This window comes from Entelurus aequoreus, linkage group LG05, assembly GCF_033978785.1.
Source record: "Entelurus aequoreus isolate RoL-2023_Sb linkage group LG05, RoL_Eaeq_v1.1, whole genome shotgun sequence".
NCBI lineage: Eukaryota > Metazoa > Chordata > Actinopteri > Syngnathiformes > Syngnathidae > Entelurus > Entelurus aequoreus.
In genome coordinates this window covers 79,474,298-79,494,297 of record NC_084735.1, presented here as the reverse complement: position 1 = coordinate 79,494,297, position 20,000 = coordinate 79,474,298, and the positions used below count along the sequence as shown (strand labels likewise).

Below are 20,000 nucleotides of genomic sequence, written 5' to 3'. Positions count from 1 at the left end.
ACTCTATACATTGCTATTGTGGTAAATGACTATTATAGCTGCAAATGTCTGGTTTTTGGTGCAATATCTACATAGGTGTATAGAAGCCCATTTCCAGCAACTATCACGCCAGTGTTCTAATGGTACAATGTGTTTGCTCATTGGCTCAGAAGGCTAATTGATGATTAGAAAACCCTTGTGCAATCATGTTCACACATCTGAAAACAGTTTAGCTCGTTACAGAAGCTACAAAACTGACCTTCCTTTGAGCAGATTGAGTTTCTGGAGCATCACATTTGTGGGGTCAATTAAACGCTCAAAATGGCCAGAAAAAGAGAACTTTCATCTGAAACTCGACAGTCTATTCTTGTTCTTAGAAATGAAGGCTATTCCACAAAATTGTTTGGGTGACCCCAAACTTTTGAACGGTAGTGTATATATATATATATATATATATATATATATATATATATATATATATATATATATATATATATATATATATATATATATATATATATATATATATATATATATATATATATATATATATATATATTTATTTATTTATTTATTTATTTATATATATGTGTATATATATGTGTATATATATATATATATATATATATATATATATATATATATATATATATATATATATATATATATATAGGGCTGCAACTAACGATTAATTTGATAATCGATTAATCTGTCGATTATTACTTTGATTAATCGATAAATAATCGGATACAAGAGACAAAATACATTTCTATCCTTTCCAGTATTTTATTGAAAAAAAAACTGCATGCTGGCACCATACTTATTTTGATTATTGTTTCTCAGCTGTTTGTACATGTGGCAGTTTATAAATAAAGGTTTATTAAAAAAAAATAAAAAAATTGCCTCTGCGCATGCGCATAGCATAGATCCAACGAATCGATGACTAAATTAATCGCCAACTACTTTTATAATCGATTTTAATCGATGTAATCGATTAGTTGTTGCAGCCCTAATATATATATATATATATATATTTACTTAAATATAGGCTTGATTTATGATTTCCAAGCATATCCATCAGATTGTACACAGTAAAAATGACAATAAATTTTACGGTAAACACCTGCTAGCTCAGTCGCCAAAATTTTACCATAACATATACAGTGTTTTTTTACAGTATATTACCGTAAATGGAAAAACGGTACTACATTTTATACAGTAAAATTCTTGAGACTGAGCTCCCGGTTTTTTCTTGTAAAATCTACAGTTTTTACAGTGAGTTACTGTAAATTAAAAAAACCGAACCACTTTTTGTTACAGTACACAAAAAACTCCCTCTTTTCCCGAAATTCCCAAATTTCCATGAAATTCCTATTGAAAAGAACGGGACATTTTTCAAAGTTCCACAACTCCCAAATGTTTTTTATCCGATTCAAACCATTCCAACTTCAAAATATTCAGGAATTGTGTGCTCCCTTTCAACAATTATAAACAAATTCCCGGATTCCCTAGAATTTGCAGTTTTTAGTGACATTTTCTCCATTCAAAATGAACTATCCATTTTTCAAACTTCCACAATTCCCACATTCTTCAACCCACTCAAACCTTTACACCTTCAACACATTCAATTTATCCTGGGAAATCAAACAACCATTTTTCCACGTTCAACAAATTTCCAGGAATTCCTGTCTTTTTCTAACCATATATCCAACCTTTTTTAGTGCGATGACTCCTTTCACATTTTTCAACCCATTTCAACCTTTCCACCATCAAAACATTCCTCCTAATCAGGACAAAAAACAAATTCCCGGTTTTCCCGAAATTCCAGGAATTACGTAATACCATTTCTCATTTAAAAATGTTACTCTTTCAACATTTTTCGACCGATTTAAAAAAATTCCAACACCAAAAATTAAAATAAACTTTTTTTTTAAGCATTTTCCAAAAAAACTCCCCCTTTTCCCAAAATTCCCAAATTTCCATGAAATTCCTATAGAAAAGAATGGGACATTTTTCAAAGTTCCACAACTCCCAAATGTTTTTTATCCGATTCAAACCATTCCAACTTCAAAATATTCAGCCTCTTCAGGAATTGTGTGCTCCCTTTGAACAATTATAAACAAATTCCCGGATTCCCAGTTTTTAGTGACATTTCCCCCATTCAAAATGAACTATCCATTTTTCAAACTTCCACAATTCCCACATTCTTCAACCCACTCAAACCTTTACACCTTCAACACATTCAATTGATCCTGGGAAATCAAACAACCATTTTTCCACGTTCAACAAATTTCCAGGAATTCCTGTCTTTTTCTAACCATATATCCAACCTTTTTTAGTGCGATGACTCCTTTCACATTTTTCAACCCATTTCAACCTTTCCACCATCAAAACATTCCTCCTAATCAGGACAAAAAACAAATTCCCGGTTTTCCCGAAATTCCAGGAATTACGTAATACCATTTCTCATTTTAAAAATGTTACTCTTTCAACATTTTTCGACCGATTTAAAAAATTCCAACACCAAAAATTAAAATAAACTTTTTTTTTAAGCATTTTCCAAAAAAACTCCCCCTTTTCCCGAAATTCCCAAATTTCCATGAAATTCCTATTGAAAAGAATGGGACATTTTTCAAAGTTCCACAACTCCCAAATGTTTTTTATCCGATTCAAACCATTCCAACTTCAAAATATTCAGGAATTGTGTGCTCCCTTTCAACAATTATAAACAAATTCCCGGATTCCCTAGAATTTGCAGTTTTTAGTGACATTTTCTCCATTCAAAATGAACTATCCATTTTTCAAACTTCCACAATTCCCACATTCTTCAACCCACTCAAACCTTTACACCTTCAACACATTCAATTGATCCTGGGAAATCAAACAACCATTTTTCCACGTTCAACAAATTTCCAGGAATTCCTGTCTTTTTCTAACCATATATCCAACCTTTTTTAGTGCGATGACTCCTTTCACATTTTTCAACCCATTTCAACCTTTCCACCATCAAAACATTCCTCCTATTCAGGACAAAAAACAAATTCCCGGTTTTCCCGAAATTCCAGGAATTACGTAATACCATTTCTCATTTTAAAAATGTTACTCTTTCAACATTTTTCGACCGATTTAAAAAAATTCCAACACCAAAAATTAAAATAAACTTTTTTTTTAAGCATTTTCCAAAAAAAACTCCCCCTTTTCCCGAAATTCCCAAATTTCCATGAAATTCCTATTGAAAAGAATGGGACATTTTTCAAAGTTCCACAACTCCCAAATGTTTTTTATCCGATTCAAACCATTCCAACTTCAAAATATTCAGCCTCTTCAGGAATTGTGTGCTCCCTTTCAACAATTATAAACAAATTCCCGGATTCCCAGTTTTTAGTGACATTTCCCCCATTCAAAATGAACTATCCATTTTTCAAACTTCCACAATTGCCACATTCTTCAACCCACTCAAACCTTTACACCTTCAACACATTCAATTTATCCTGGGAAATCAAACAACCATTTTTCCACGTTCAACAAATTTCCAGGAATTCCTGTCTTTTTCTAACCATATATCCAACCTTTTTTAGTGCGATGACTCCTTTCACATTTTTCAACCCATTTCAACCTTTCCACCATCAAAACATTCCTCCTAATCAGGACAAAAAACAAATTCCCGGTTTTCCCGAAATTCCAGGAATTACGTAATACCATTTCTCATTTAAAAATGTTACTCTTTCAACATTTTTCGACCGATTTAAAAAATTCCAACACCAAAAATTAAAAAAACCTTTTTTTTAAGCATTTTCCAAAAAAACTCCCCCTTTTCCCGAAATTCCCAAATTTCCATGAAATTCCTATTGAAAAGAATGGGACATTTTTCAAAGTTCCACAACTCCCAAATGTTTTTTATCCGATTCAAACCATTCCAACTTCAAAATATTCAGCCTCTTCAGGAATTGTGTGCTCCCTTTCAACAATTATAAACAAATTCCCGGATTCCCAGTTTTTAGTGACATTTCCCCCATTCAAAATGAACTATCCATTTTTCAAACTTCCACAATTCCCACATTCTTCAACCCACTCAAACCTTTACACCTTCAACACATTCAACTCATCCACAAATGATTCCCGGGCGCGGCCACCGCTGCTGCCCACTGCTCCCCTCACCTCCCAGGGGGTGATCAAGGGTGATGGGTCAAATGCAGAGAATAATTTCGCCACACCTCGTGTGTGTGTGACAATCATTGGTACTTTAACTTTAACTTAATAAATTGACCATTTGTCTATTTACTGTAAGTGGTTCAGTCCCTCCTTTTTGTTCCACCTGGAACTCAAACCAGGGGTCGCCGGCATGAGAAACGAGCGTGCCAACTACCGAGCTAAAAGCCCGAGCTATCAACCCGAAAGCCAGCACTTCTCCCGAGTCCGTCAGGGATCGAGGTATCCGAACGTATACATGACTCAGCCACACTGTCTGCCCGACGTTACTAAGTAACACAACCCACAGGGGGCGCCACAAAGCATTACCCGCCCCGGCCTCGTCCTTTTACAGCGCCGTTCCGCGCGGGCCGAGGCCACCTGACCGCTGTCGCCTCCCTTTGGGGAGTATTCCTCTCCATTACGCCGCTCTGTCCGTCCCCACTTAAATAACGGCAGCCCTGCCATTCCACCGGCACTCCTCCTTCCCCTGCATTACCGGACCGAGGCCTTTTTTTTTTTTTTTTTTTTTATAAATAGATGCGGGAGACAGAGCGGGAGGCTGGTTAGAGGAGGTAAATTATTCCACAACAGGACTGAAACAAACACACACACACACACGAGTGCTGCTCCTACTCCTCCAGGTGTCACTTTGGGCTGACTCAATTTTACACTGTAATGGACCTGCTGGGTCAACTACTTTTCTCCCACCTTTTCCTCCCCTTTTTTTTTTTTCTTCTTATCTCTCCGACGCTCTCTTCATTCATCAGCGGGCGACAACACGCGCACAGCTCACAGACATCGTTTGTAGCACTTAATTTCCTTTAATCAAGGTGTGCACTGCAGACTCTGGTGCAGGGGCTCCAAAAAGTGTGCTCCCGCGGTGCCTTCGCTGACAGTTCGCCATCCAAACATCCTCCGTTTTTATCTGTTTCCAAGCTGCATTTGTGCAGTAAACAGCGAGCAGCCATCTGCACGAGCCGCTTTATGTGCGCGCTATTGTAAACTTAAACGAGATTAGCTAATAATTAACATTCACACCGCCTCGACGCTCCACTTTGAATGCATCTATAAATAAAGTCTCCTTTATGAGCTGTTTTTCTGCTCCAGCGGGCACGTCGGCGCGGGGAATTTTAGGAGGTTTTCTTACGGAAAGTAACCAGGATTTGTGGGGAGAGCATGGGCTAATTGGCCGGGTTTGTAGCGTGCATGTCCACCATATTAGTGGAGGGCCTTACAGCATGTTTGTGGAGTACGTCGCAGCGCGTCGGCCATGTTTGTGGAGTGTTTTGACGACACGTTGGTTGTGTGTGTGTTGAGTAGGTGACAGTTTGTGTCCACCATGTTTGTGGAGTGTGTTGCTGCATTTACCATATTAATGGAGCATCGGTATAGCATGTTGGCCTTTTTTGTGGAATATGTTGCCGGAGGTCCGCCATAGTTGTGTGTGTGTGTGTGTGTGTGTGTGTGTGTGTGTGTGTGTGTGTGTGTTACATGATGTACACTAAATGCATGGAGTGTGTCACAGTATTGCTTATTGAGCCATGTTTGTGGAGTGTGTTGCTGCATTTGCCATATTAATGGAGCATCATGTATAGCATGTCGGCCTTTTTTTTGTGTGTGTGTGTGTGTGTTACATAATGTACACCAAATGCATGGAGTGTGTTACAGTATTGCTTATGTAGCCATGTTTGTGGAGTGTGTTGCTGCATCTGCCATATTAATGGAGCATCATGTATAATAATAATAATAATAATAATCATATATTTTATTTGTAAAAAGCACTTTACATTGAGTAAACAACCTCAAAGTGCTACAGTGTATTAAAAAATACAAAATAAAAAAATAAAAAAAACTAGAACAGCCAAATAGCTAGAAGTACCGGTAGTATGCATGTATCTAAAAAAAAGGCTTTTTTTAAAAGAAGGGTTTTTAAGCCCTTTTAAAAAGCATCCACAGTCTGTGGTGCCCTCAGGTGGTCAGGGAGAGCGTTGTATAGCATGTCGGCCATATTTGTGGAATATGTTGCCCGAAGACCGCCATAGGTGTGTGTGTGTGTGTGTGTGTGTGTGTGTGTGTGTGTGTGTGTGTGTGTGTGTGTGTGTGTGTGTGTGTGTGTGTGTGTGTGTGTGTGTGTGTGTGTGTGTGTGTGTGTGTGTGTGTGTGTGTGTGTGTGTGTGTGTGTGTGTGTGTTACATAATATACACCAAATGCATGGAGTGTGTTACAGTATTGCTTATGTGGCCATGTTTGTGGAGTGTGTTGCTGCATCTGCCATATTAATGGAGCATCATGTATAATAATAATAATAATAATAATAATAATCATATATTTTATTTGTAAAAAGCACTTTACATTGAGTAAACAACCTCAAAGTGCTACAGTGTATTAAAAAATACAAAATAAAAAGATAATAAAAATAAATAAAAATAAAAACTAGAACAGCCAAATAGCTAGAAGTAGTATGCATGTATCTAAAAAAAGGCTTTTTTTAAAAGAAGGGTTTTTAAGCCCTTTTAAAAAGCATCCACAGTCTGTGGTGCCCTCAGGTGGTCAGGGAGAACGTTGTATAGCAGTATAGTCAGCCATATTTGTGGAATATGTTGCCCGAAGACCGCCATAGGTGTGTGTGTGTGTGTGTGTGTGTGTGTGTGTGTGTGTGTGTGTGTGTGTGTGTGTGTGTGTGTGTGTGTGTGTGTGTGTGTGTGTGTGTGTGTGTGTGTGTGTGTACCCATGATTGTCACACACACTAGGTGTGGCAAAATTATTCTCTGCATTTGACCCATCACCCTTGATCACCCCCTGGGAGGTGAGGGGAGCAGTGAGCAGCAGCGGTGGCCACGCCCGGGAATCATTTTTGGCGATTGTGGAGGTTGCCCTCCAGTGGGTTCCTCAGACCACCGCACACTGCCACAAGAGCCCGGATCAGGGTTACAACACTGTTTTATATCCATGAAAATAGTGCAGGTGCTTTGCTTTCCAGCAAAGTGTTTTCTGCGTCTCGGCTCTCTCTCGCTTCCACTCCAGCTCCAACAGCGTGTCTCATTCCGGCTGCTGCTAATAAAGGCGACAGGTGATTAGATAACAAGGTCCACCTGGGCCATCCACTCACCTGTCGCTGTCTTCGAGGCCGGTCCTTGCACACCACCGTTCCGCGGCAGGCCCGCAGGCCACGCCCCCCTCCACAGCGATTTAACCCCCAATTCCAACCCTTGATGCTGAGTGCCAAGCAGGGAGGTAATGGGTCCCATTTTTATAGTCTTTGGTATGACTCGGCCGGGGTTTGAACGCACAACCTACCGATCTCAGGGCGGACACTCTAACCCAGGGGTCACCAACGCGGTGCCCGCGGGCACCAGGTAGCCCGTAAGGACCAGATGAGTAGCCCGCTGGCCTGTTCTAAAAATAGCTCAAATAGCAGCACTTACCAGTGAGCTGCCTCTATTTTTTAAATTGTATTTATTTACTAGCAAGCTGATCTCGCTTTGCCCGACATTTTTAATTCTAAGAGAGACAAAACTCAAATAGAATTTGAAAATCCAAGAAAATATTTTAAAGACTTGGTCTTCACTTGTTTAAATAAATTCATTAATTTTTTTTACTTTGCTTCTTATAACTTTCAGAAAGACAATTTTAGAGAAAAAATACAACCTTAAAAATGATTTTAGGATTTTTAAACACATATACCTTTTTACCTTTTAAAGTCCTTCCTCTTCTTTCTTGACAATTTAAATCAATGTTCAAGTAAATTTATTTTTTTTATTGTAAAGAATAATAAATACATTTTAATTTAATTCTTCATTTTAGCTTCTGTTTTTTCGACGAAGAATATTTGTGAAATATTTCTTTAAACTTGTTATGATTAAAATTTAAAAAAAATATTCTGGCAAATCTAGAAAATCTGTAGAATCAAATTTAAATTTTTGTTCTGGAAAATCTAGAACAAATAAAGATTTGTCTTTGTTACAAATATAGCTTGGTCCAATTTGTTATATATTCTAACAAAGTGTAGATTGGATTTTAACCTATTTAAAACATGTCATCAAAATTCTAAAAGTAATCTTAATCAGGAAAAATTACTAATGATGTTCCATAAATTCTTTTTTTAATATTTTCAAAAAGATTCGAATAAGCTAGTTTTTCTCTTCTTTTTTTCGGTTGAATTTTGAATTTTAAAGAGTCGAAATTGAAGATAAACTATGTTTCAAAATTTAATTGTCATTTTTTTCGTGTTTTCCCCTCTTTTAAACCGTTCAATTAAGTGTAAATATCATTCATTATTAATAATAACATAGAGTTAAAGGTAAATTGAGCAAATTGGCTATTTCTGGCAATTTATTTAAGTGTGTATCAAACTGGTAGCCCTTCGCATTAATCAGTACACAAGAAGTAGCTCTTGGTTTCAAAAAGGTTGGTGACCCCTGCTCTAACCACTAGGTGTGTGTGTGTGTGTGTGTGTGTGTGTGTGTGTGTGTGTGTGTGTGTGTGTGTGTGTGTGTGTGTGTGTGTGTGTGTGTGTGTGTGTGTGTGTGTGTGTGTGTGTGTGTGTGTGTGTGTGTGTGTGTGTGTGTGTGTGTGTGTGTGTGTGTGTGTGTTACATAATATACACCGAATGCATAGAGTGTGTTACAGTATTGTTTATGGAGTTTCTCGGAGCATGTCAGCCATGTTTGTGGAGTGTGTTGCTGCATCTGCCATGGTTGTGGAGCATCCTGTACAGCATGTCGGCCATATTTGCGGAATATGTTGCCGGAAGTCCGCCATAGTTGTGTGCGTGTGTTACATAATGTGTTACATAATGTACACCGAATGCTTATGTAGTTTCTCGCAGCATGTCGGCCATGTTTGTCGAGTGCGTTGCTGCATCCGCCATGATTGCGCCGTGCTGTTTCGGAGGTACGTTGGACATGTTTATGCAACGCCCCCGCTGCGTGTCGGCCATTTTCGCGGAGTGTTTTGCGAAAATTGAACCATCCGGATTGTTATAGGCGCAAAGTGTAAAAGGCAGCATGTGTGATGGTATGGGGGTGTATTAGTGCCCAAGACATGGGTAACTTACACATTAATGCTGAAAGGTACATACAGGTTTTGGAGCAACATATGTTGCCATCCAAGCAACGTTACCATGGACGCCCCTGCTTATTTGTTGAAAAGGATTTGCAAATCATTGTATCGTGTTTTTATTTACGAATTACACAACGTGCCAACTTCACTGGTTTTGGGGTTTGTATATTAAAAGCCTGAATGACAATTGGCTTCAAAATAAAACACTGACATTTTGGAAAGCTGTCCGGTTTCCTAGCACATGACAAGTAAAACCACTAATCAACATAGGACAGCACTTTTACTGAGTCGGTATATTTGATCCGGCTCCTCACCCTGCGCTGGGTGTGAGCAAGCTCCGCTCTTCATAGATTTTTGAATTAGTGTCAGCTTGGCCCAAAAGATGCCTTATTGACTGATGAAATGGAAACTGAGCTCCAACAAGTCCAGTTCTTCCCCAGAGTTTCTCTTCAGCCCACCCTGCCTGTGGCCTGGTAATTGAAAAAGTGTCCAATGTGTGTTCAAGGGAGCGTGCGAGTGTGTGTGTGTGTGTGTGTGTGTGTGTGTGTGTGTGTGTGTGTGTGTGTGTTTGTTGGCGATTTGACGTGTTTGTCGACCGTGTGTGCTCTTTATCTCCGCTGGAAGGAAAAAGTCAAGACTGGATTGAAGCATTGGAGATGTTTATCTTCAACGTATGGTGTGCAATGCTTTGTCATCGCATAGGCACATCAATCACACTGCTAGGATGTAAATATCAACCACACACACACGCGCACACACACACCTAGGTAGGAGTAAAATATGGATGCTGGCATGTATCACATCTCCTGTGGTAAATTATCAATATGCATGCGCTTTTTTTTATTTTTTATTTCTTCCCTTGGTTACTCCTGATTGTGGCGCTAGAGTCACTTAACTTGAGAATGTGCAAACACTTAAATTAGTAAATTAGTAGGAAAAATGTTAAATCTAAGTAATTCATTTTGAATGCATATTACATTTGATTCTAGTTGTTCATGTGGAAACCAGATTTAATTGTGTTTAATGTCTTGTGAAAAATAACCCAGTTAATTACTATTAGTCCATCCATCCATGATCTATTCGAGGTGGAGTCGCGGGGGCAGCAGCCTAAGCAGAGAAGCCCAGGCTTCACTCTCCCCCCCCCCCCCCCCAGCCCCTTCGTCCAGCTCCTCCCAAGGGGATCCTGAGGCGTTCCCAGCGAGGGGACATAGTCTTATTACTTTTTTAAAAACACTCATGTTGGTTCGATCATTTAGTAAGATTATTTTTTTAATGGATTCACCTCTAATTATCTAGAATGTACAGTACTGGCCAAACGTTTGGACACACCTTCTCATTCAGTGTGTTTTCTTTATTTTTCTTTATTTTAGATGTAGATTGTCACTGAAGGCATCAAAAGTATGACACCTGTGAAGTGAAAACCCTTTCAGGTGACTACCTCTTGAAGCTCATCCAGAGAATGCCAAGAGTGTGCAGAACTGTAATCAGAGCAAAGGGTGGCTATTTTGAAGTTATTTCACCTTTTTTTGTTAAGTGCATAACTCCGCATGTGTTCATTCACAGTTTTGATGCCTTCAGTGACAATCTACAATGTAAATAGTCATGAAAATAAAGAAAACGCATAGAATGAGGTGAAGGTGCGTCCTAACTTTTGGCCTGTACTGTATTTTTAACACGGAATTTTGAAAAATAACAATTATATTTTTATCATTTGTTTAAAAACATTCATGTTGGTTCAGTTTTAGACTAAGTCATTTAGTAGGATTGTTTTTAATGGATTCAACTATAATTATGTACAATATATTTTTAACACATTATTTTGAAAAATAACACAATTCAGTGTATTATTATTATTTGTTTAAAAACATTCAGTTTTAGAGTACATCATTTAATAGGATTAATTTTGATGGATTCACCTATAATTATAATTAACCTACTCAGTGGCCTAGTGGTTAGAGTGTCCGCCCTGAGATCGGTAGGTTGGGAGTTCAAACCCCGGCCGAGTCATACCAAAGACTATAAAAATGGGACCCATTACCTCTCTGCTTGGCACTCAGCATCAAGGGTTGGAATTGGGGGTTAAATCACCAAAAATGATTCCCGGGCGTGGCCACCGCTGCTGCTCACTGCTCCCCTCACCTCCCAGGGGTGATCAAGGGTGATGGGTCCAATGCAGAGAATAATTTCGCCACACCTAGTGTGTGTGTGACAATCATTGGTACTTTTAACTTTTTTAACTTTTTATGTAGAATTTATTTGTAACACATTTTAAGGAAAAATAACACAATTAATGGAATTATTATAATTTGTTGGTCCAGTTTTTGACCAAGTTTAGTTATTTAATAAATTCACTTATTATTATCTAGAATATTTTTTATACATACTGTAGTTGATTAGACATACTGTTCATGTGGATTTTTAAATAATTATTTTAAATATTTACAAAACATATGCATTTAATAACAATTGCTTATAATTAAGATTATATAATTGATTAAAATGTATTATTAAAAAGACATGGTTGAGTTTGCAATATAAAGGTTTTTTGAAAGTGTTTTCCTGTGTCATAGTTGGATTGAGTGCACTGTGTTGATGAGTTTTTCCCAAATTGAGGTTATTTATGTTTAATGCATACTTATGTTTTTGACGTTGTGTCTGCGTATATTCTGTTTTGTGTGTGTGTGCATTTTTTATTACCCTGTAAAGTTTTTAAATAGTGTTCTGTGAATAAAGTGTGTCATTATTACGATATATAATGTATTTTTTTTAGATAAATTAAAGTCCCACAAGGAGGCACATTTCCGAGAGAAGGTTGCAAAAGACTATGAAATAGACGAACATCGGTTTAACCCGCGGCTCGAGAGCTGCATGTGGCTCTTTAGCACCGCCCTAGTGGAAAAAGATGGGGGGGAAATACATTTGTTGTTTTAATAATGTTTCTGTAGTAGAACAAACTTAACACAAACCTTCCTAATTGTTAGAAAGCCCACTGTTTAATATGTTTGTGTTTATGCTTCACTGATGAGAGTATTTGGCAAGCACCGTTTTGTCCTACTAATTTTAGCGAGCCTCGAACTCATCGTAGTTTGTTTACATGTACAACTTTCTCCGTCGCTGCCACAGAAAGACGTGTTTTATGCCACTCCTTCTTTGTCTCATTTTGTCCACCAAACGTTTTGTGCTGTGCGTGAATGCACAAAGGTGAGCTTTGTTGACGTCACTGACTTGCGTGGAGTGCTAATAATCCATGCTAACATGCTATTTAGGCTAGTTAGAAATCCCACTGTTTATATTATACATGCTTCACTGATGAGAGAATTTGGCAAGCACCGTTTTGTCCTACTAATTTTAGCGAGCCTTGAACTCATCGTAGTTTGTTTACATACCTACTCAGTGGCCTAGTGGTTAGAGTGTCCGCCCTGAGATCGGTAGGTTGTGAGTTCAAACCCCGGCCGGGTCATACCAAAGACTATAAAAAATGGGACCCATTACCTCCCTGCTTGGCACTCAGCATCAAGGGTTGGAATTGGGGGTTAAATCACCAAAAAAGATTCCCGGGCGCGGCTACGCTGCTGCCCACTGCTCCCCTCACCTCCCAGGGGGTGATCAAGGGGATGGGTCAAATGCAGAGGACAAATTTCACCACACCTAGTGTGTGTGACAATCATTGGTACTTTAACTTTAACTTTAACTTTAACATGTACAACTTTCTCCGTCGCTGCCACAGAAAGACGTGTTTTATGCCACTCCTTCTTTGTCTCATTTTGTCCACCAAACATTTTATGCTGTGCGTGAATGCACAAAGGTGAGCTTTGTTGATGTCACTGACTTGCGTGGAGTGCTAATAATCCATGCTAACATGCTATTTAGGCTAGTTAGAAATCCCACTGTTTATATTATACATGCTTCACTGATGAGAGTATTTGGCAAGCACCGTTTTTGTCCTACTAATTTTAGCGAGCCTCGAACTCATCGTAGTTTGTTTACATGTAGAACTTTCTCCGTCGCTGCCACAGAAAGACGTGTTTTATGCCACTCCTTCTTTGTCTCATTTTGTCCACCAAACGTTTTATGCTGTGCGTGAATGCACAAAGGTGAGCTTTGTTGACGTTACTGACTTGCGTGGAGTGCTAATAATCCATGCTAACATGCTATTTAGGCTTGTTAGAAATCCCACTGTTTATATTATACATGCTTCACTGATGAGAGTATTTGGCAAGCACCGTTTTGTCCTACAAATTTTAGCGAGCCTCGAACTCATCGTAGTTTGTTTACATGTACAACTTTCTCCGTCGCTGCCACAGAAAGACGTGTTTTATGCCACTCCTTCTTTGTCTCATTTTGTCCACCAAACGTTTTGTGCTGTGCGTGAATGCACAAAGGTGAGCTTTGTTGACGTCACTGACTTGCGTGGAGTGCTAATAATCCATGCTAACATGCTATTTAGGCTAGTTGGAAATCCCACTGTTTATATTATACATGCTTCACTGATGAGAGAATTTGGCAAGCACCGTTTTGTCCTACTAATTTTAGCGAGCCTTGAACTCATCGTAGTTTGTTTACATACCTACTCAGTGGCCTAGTGGTTAGAGTGTCCGCCCTGAGATCGGTAGGTTGTGAGTTCAAACCCCGGCCAGGTCATACCAAAGACTATAAAAAATGGGACCCATTACCTCCCTGCTTGGCACTCAGCATCAAGGGTTGGAATTGGGGGTTAAATCACCAAAAAAGATTCCCGGGCGCGGCTACGCTGCTGCCCACTGCTCCCCTCACCTCCCAGGGGGTGATCAAGGGGATGGGTCAAATGCAGAGGACAAATTTCACCACACCTAGTGTGTGTGTGACAATCATTGGTACTTTAACTTTAACTTTAACATGTAGAACTTTCTCCGTCGCTGCCACAGAAAGACGTGTTTTATGCCACTCCTTCTTTGTCTCATTTTGTCCACCAAACATTTTATGCTGTGCGTGAATGCACAAAGGTGAGCTTTGTTGATGTCACTGACTTGCGTGGAGTGCTAATAATCCATGCTAGCATGCTATTTAGGCTAGTTAGAAATCCCACTGTTTATATTATACATGCTTCACTGATGAGAGTATTTGGCAAGCACCGTTTTTGTCCTACTAATTTTAGCGAGCCTTGAACTCATCGTAGTTTGTTTACATGTAGAACTTTCTCCGTCGCTGCCACAGAAAGACGTGTTTTATGCCACTCCTATGTCTCATTTTGTCCACCAAACGTTTTATGCTGTGCGTGAATGCACAAAGGTGAGCTTTGTTGATGTCACTGACTTGCGTGGAGTGCTAATAATCCATGCTAACATGCTATTTAGGCTAGTTAGAAATCCCACTGTTTATATTATACATGCTTCACTGATGAGAGTATTTGGCAAGCACCGTTTTGTCCTACTAATTTTAGCGAGCCTTGAACTCATCGTAGTTTGTTTACATGTAGAACTTTCTCCGTCGCTGCCACAGAAAGACGTGTTTTATGCCACTCCTTTGTCTCATTTTGTCCACCAAACGTTTTGTGCTGTGCGTGAATGCACAAAGGTGAGCTTTGTTGACGTCACTGACTTGCGTGGAGTGCTAATAATCCATGCTAACATGCTATTTAGGCTAGTTAGAAATCCCACTGTTTATATTATACATGCTTCACTGATGAGAGAATTTGGCAAGCACCGTTTTGTCCTACTAATTTTAGCGAGCCTTGAACTCATCGTAGTTTGTTTACATACCTACTCAGTGGCCTAGTGGTTAGAGTGTCCGCCCTGAGATCGGTAGGTTGTGAGTTCAAACCCCGGCCGGGTCATACCAAAGACTATAAAAAATGGGACCCATTACCTCCCTGCTTGGCACTCAGCATCAAGGGTTGGAATTGGGGGTTAATTCACCAAAAAAGATTCCCGGGCGCGGCTACGCTGCTGCCCGCTGCTGCCCACTGCTCCCCTCACCTCCCAGGGGGTGATCAAAGGGATGGGTCAAATGCAGAGGACAAATTTCACCACACCTAGTGTGTGTGTGACAATCATTGGTACTTTAACTTTAACTTTAACTTTAACATGTACAACTTTCTCCGTCGCTGCCACAGAAAGACGTGTTTTATGCCACTCCTTCTTTGTCTCATTTTGTCCACCAAACATTTTATGCTGTGCGTGAATGCACAAAGGTGAGCTTTGTTGATGTCACTGACTTGCGTGGAGTGCTAATAATCCATGCTAACATGCTATTTAGGCTAGTTAGAAATCCCACTGTTTATATTATACATGCTTCACTGATGAGAGTATTTGGCAAGCACCGTTTTTGTCCTACTAATTTTAGCGAGCCTTGAACTCATCGTAGTTTGTTTACATGTGGAACTTTCTCCGTCGCTGCCACAGAAAGACGTGTTTTATGCCACTCCTATGTCTTATTTTGTCCACCAAACGTTTTATGCTGTGCGTGAATGCACAAAGGTGAGCTTTGTTGATATCACTGACTTGCGTGGAGTGCTAATAATCCATGCTAACATGCTATTTATGCTAGCCGTGTGTACATATTGCATCATTATGCCTCGTTTGTAGCTATATTTAATTTCCTTTACTTATGTCAGGGGTGTCCAAAGTGCGGCCCGGGGGCCATTTGTGGCCCGCAGCTAATTGTTTACCGGCCCGCCACACATTCTGGAAATACTATTGTAAAAATAAAAAAGAACATTAAAAAAAGTGGAATGAGGTGAAATCTAATGAGAAAAAGTTGCAATGTTGACACAAAAGCTGCCATGCAGGCTGTTTTTTTTTCTTTTGCATTTCTTCATTTTTCTTTTTTTTTTGCCATTGCTCAAAAAAAAAAAAAATAATGACAAAAAATCCATGTTATAATGAATTATTTTCAGGGCTCCAAATACTTCAAATATTTCACTTTAAAATGTTTTATGTGGTAAATATTGCATATATTGTGTAGTAGCCATATACAAACATCAAAGTTTTCTTTGACAAAAGCGCATAAAACAAAAAAAATAATAGTTCCAGCTAGGGCTATAGTTGCCGATTAATTTAGTCATCGATTCGTTGGATCTATGTAACGCGCATGCGCAGAGGCTTTTAATATTTTTTTTTTTTTTTAAATTTTTATTTATTTATTTTTTAATAATTCTTTATTTATAAACTGCAACATTTACAAACAGCTGAGAAACAATAATCAAAATAAGTATGGTGCCATTATGCTGTTTTTTAAAATAAAATACTGGAAAGGATAGAAATGTAGTTTATCTCCTTTATCCGATTATTAATCGATTAATCGAAGTAATAATCGACAGATTAATCGATTATCAAATTAATTGTTAGTTGCAGCCCTAGTTCCAGCATAAAATCGACAGATATATCTGAAGTTGATCTCGTAACTTAAGTGTTGAAAGTAAAAGAAAAACCTAATAAAAATGTATCACTTTATGAGTGGGGCACTTTTTGGATCCCAAATATATTTAGTGATTTTTTATTTATCTTTTCACTGTGATTACTCAAAAATATGAAAGAATTCAAATCAATGGTGTCCTGCATTATTGATCTTTTAGGGCTCTAATTACAAAATACTGCATATTTCAGTTTTACTATAAAAAAAACGAAGTTGTTTTTGACAGAAAAGCCATAAAACATTTTTTAAAATTTGTATTACTTTATATCAACTTGAAGTTGATATAGAGATTTACTGTAAGCGTTAAATAATTTAAAAAAAATAATAATCAGACTTATTTTTAACATTTTAATGACTGAGACCCTTTATGGTCCCCGGGACCCCTAAAGGTAAAATAAATAAAAAAATGCATATATTTTGTTATGGTTTGAAAATGAAAAATATCAAAATGGCCCCCACATGCTTTAATTTTTCCGTGTGCGGCCCTCAGTGGAAAAAGTTTGGACACCCCTGACTTATGTCCTCTGTGTATTTAATTTATATTTGCATGTCTTATAGACACATTATCTGTATGTAATATTGGATGCATTTCTGATTGTGCGCAATGTTGTTCCAGACCACAGCAAACAATACCATGTTGTTCCAGACCACAGCAAACATTACCCAGCTTGCAAAGATTGTAATAAATCCATTAGAAGAAGACAGCCTGTCCTTTCCTTTAACTTGGACACACACATCTATACCTTAGGCCGTTTTAAGCCAGTAATTTCCAGGAGTTATCTCACCCTCTGAGACACTTACTTTATGTGATGCCTTCATTATAACACTTATATAAGGCTTTTTAAGTTTTTGCGGCTCCAGACAGAGTAGTTTTTTGTATTTTTGGTCCAATATGGCTTTTTCAACATGCGATAGTACCGTACAAATGAGCAATAGCATATTTCCACCACTAGAGGCGACACCTGCAGATTGTGTTTGCAGCCAACCAAACGGAAATAAAGCATTATTGACCTGATGTTGATTTGTTGTCGATGTTCTGCGTGTGTTCAGGGTCGGACATGGCCATCTTCTGCCTGCTCTGCGGGAAGCGTTTCCAGACCCAGCCGGCGTTGCAGCAGCACATGGAGGTCCACGCCGGCGTCCGCAGCTACATCTGCAGCGAATGCAACCGGACCTTCCCGAGCCACACTGCGCTCAAACGCCACATACGCTCGCACACAGGTCAGTGAAGGCACCGCGGTTTATATACCGTATTTTCCGGACTATAAGGCGCACTTAAAATCCTTGTTTTTTTCTCAAAACTCGACAGTGCGCCTTATAGCCCGGTGCGCCTAATGTACGGAATAATTCTGGTTTTGCTTACCGACCTCGAAGCAATTTTATTTGGTACATGGTGTAATGATAAGTGTGACCAGTAGATGGCAGTCAAACATAAGACTGCAATATGATGGCAATATGACTCAAGTAAACAACACCAACATGTTATATGTTCCATTGAAAATATACAACATTACAAATCTATCTATTTTAGTCAATCAATCAATCATTGTTTACTTATATAGCCCTAAATCACGAGTGTCTCAAAGGGCTGCAGAGGCCACAACGACATCCTCGGCTCAGATCCCACATCAGGGCAAGGAAAAACTCAACCCAATGGGACAATGAGAAACCTTGGCGGTTACCAAAGTATAACTTTGGTAAGCTATGAAGCCGCACCGCTTGATGGACTGTACTGTGTTTCAACATAGGAGTATTATTATGGTGTGTGTATAAGGTAAGACAGGGGTGTCCAAACTTTTTCCACTGAGGGTCGCACACGGAAAAATTTAAGGGAGCGGGGGCCATTTTGATATTTTTCATTTTCAAACCTTAACAAAATATATGGATTTTTTTTTTTTTAACCTTTAGGGCTCCCGGGGACCATAAAGGGTCTCAGTCATTAAAATGTAAAAAATAAGTCAAATTAGTATTACTTTTTTTATTTAACGCTTACAGTAAATCTCTATATCAACTTCAGGTTGATATAAAGTAAAAAAAAAAAAAAAAAAAAAGGTTTTAGGCCTTTTCTGTCAAAGACAACTTTGTTTTTATAGTAAAACTGAAATATGCAGTATTTAGTAATTAGAGCCCTAAAAGATCAATAATGCAGGACACCATTGATTTTAATTCTTTAATATTTTTGAGTAATCACAGTGAAATGTTAAATAAAATCCTACTAAATATATTATTGATCCAAAAGGTCCCCCACTCATAAAGTGATACATTTTTATTACTTTTTTTTTTACTTTTAACACTTAAATTACGAGATCAACTTCAGATATATCTGTCGATTTTACGTCTGAACTATTATTCTGTTTGTATTATGCTCTTTTGTCAAATAAAACCTTGATGTGTTTTTATGGCAACCACACAATATATGCAATATTTTTTCCACATAAAACATTTTAAAGTGAATTTTTTTAAGTAATAATTCATTGTAACAGAGATTTTTTGTCTTTTTTTTTTGAGCAATGGCAAAAAAAATAAAAATAAACAAAGAGAAAAGAAAAGAAAAAAAACAGCCTGCATGGCAGCTTTGTGTCAACATTGCAACTTTTTCTCGTTAGATTTCACCTCATTCCACTTTTTTTAAATGTTTTTTAACATTTTTGCAATACTATCAATTTTGCAATTTTTGCAGAATGTGTGGGGGGCCGGTAAACGATTAGCTGCGGGCCGCAAATGGCCCCCGGGCCGCACTTTGGACACCTCTGAGGTAAGACATATTATCTGGCGTTTTGTTTCGCAATATTATGCAAAAGCAAAATTTGCGCGCTTCCGCCTTTGTAGTCTGTCAGTAAACTCGCCATGAAAGTGCTAAAACATACCGGTGTAGTGAGTTTACATTATTCACCCAAGGAACTTTAGTTATTAGAGAGTTCCGGTCGGACGTTTTTTCACGGGACACATTTGTTGTTGTTTCCGGATGAGGAGATGCTGCTCCGTTATTGATTGAAGTAAAGTCCGAATGTCATTAAAACAGTTAGCTCCATCTTTTGACACTTCTTCCACTCCCGTCCTTGCACGCTACACCGCTACAACAAAGATAACGAGGAGAAGACGCTGCCGAAGGTGAGCCACGTAAATAAGACCGCCCACAAAACGGCGCATCCTGAAGCGACTGTCAGAAAGCGGCTTGAAGATGATCCGTAAAACATCATCTATGCAACATTTTGACCAAAGAACCACCATTACATGTTATGTAGACCACAAGGAAGTGTTTTACATTTAGAAAAAATTAATAATAACATGACTCCTTTAATGCGCCCTATAATCCAGTGCGCCTTATATATGAAAAAAATCATACATACACTACCGTTCAAAAGTTTGGGGTCACC

General features: G+C 38.5%; 1 protein-coding gene across 2 annotated transcripts in view; it reads left to right on the top strand.

Moving 5' to 3' along the window:
* The window catches only part of zbtb16a (zinc finger and BTB domain containing 16a), a 402,353-nt gene that overhangs the window by 344,698 nt on the left and 37,655 nt on the right, over positions 1-20,000 (top strand). For both annotated transcript variants that reach the window (XM_062049025.1, XM_062049026.1), the window contains one exon: positions 17,674-17,844. In XM_062049025.1, the coding sequence (XP_061905009.1) occupies positions 17,674-17,844 (171 nt within the window). The remainder of the gene's footprint in view (positions 1-17,673; positions 17,845-20,000) is intronic.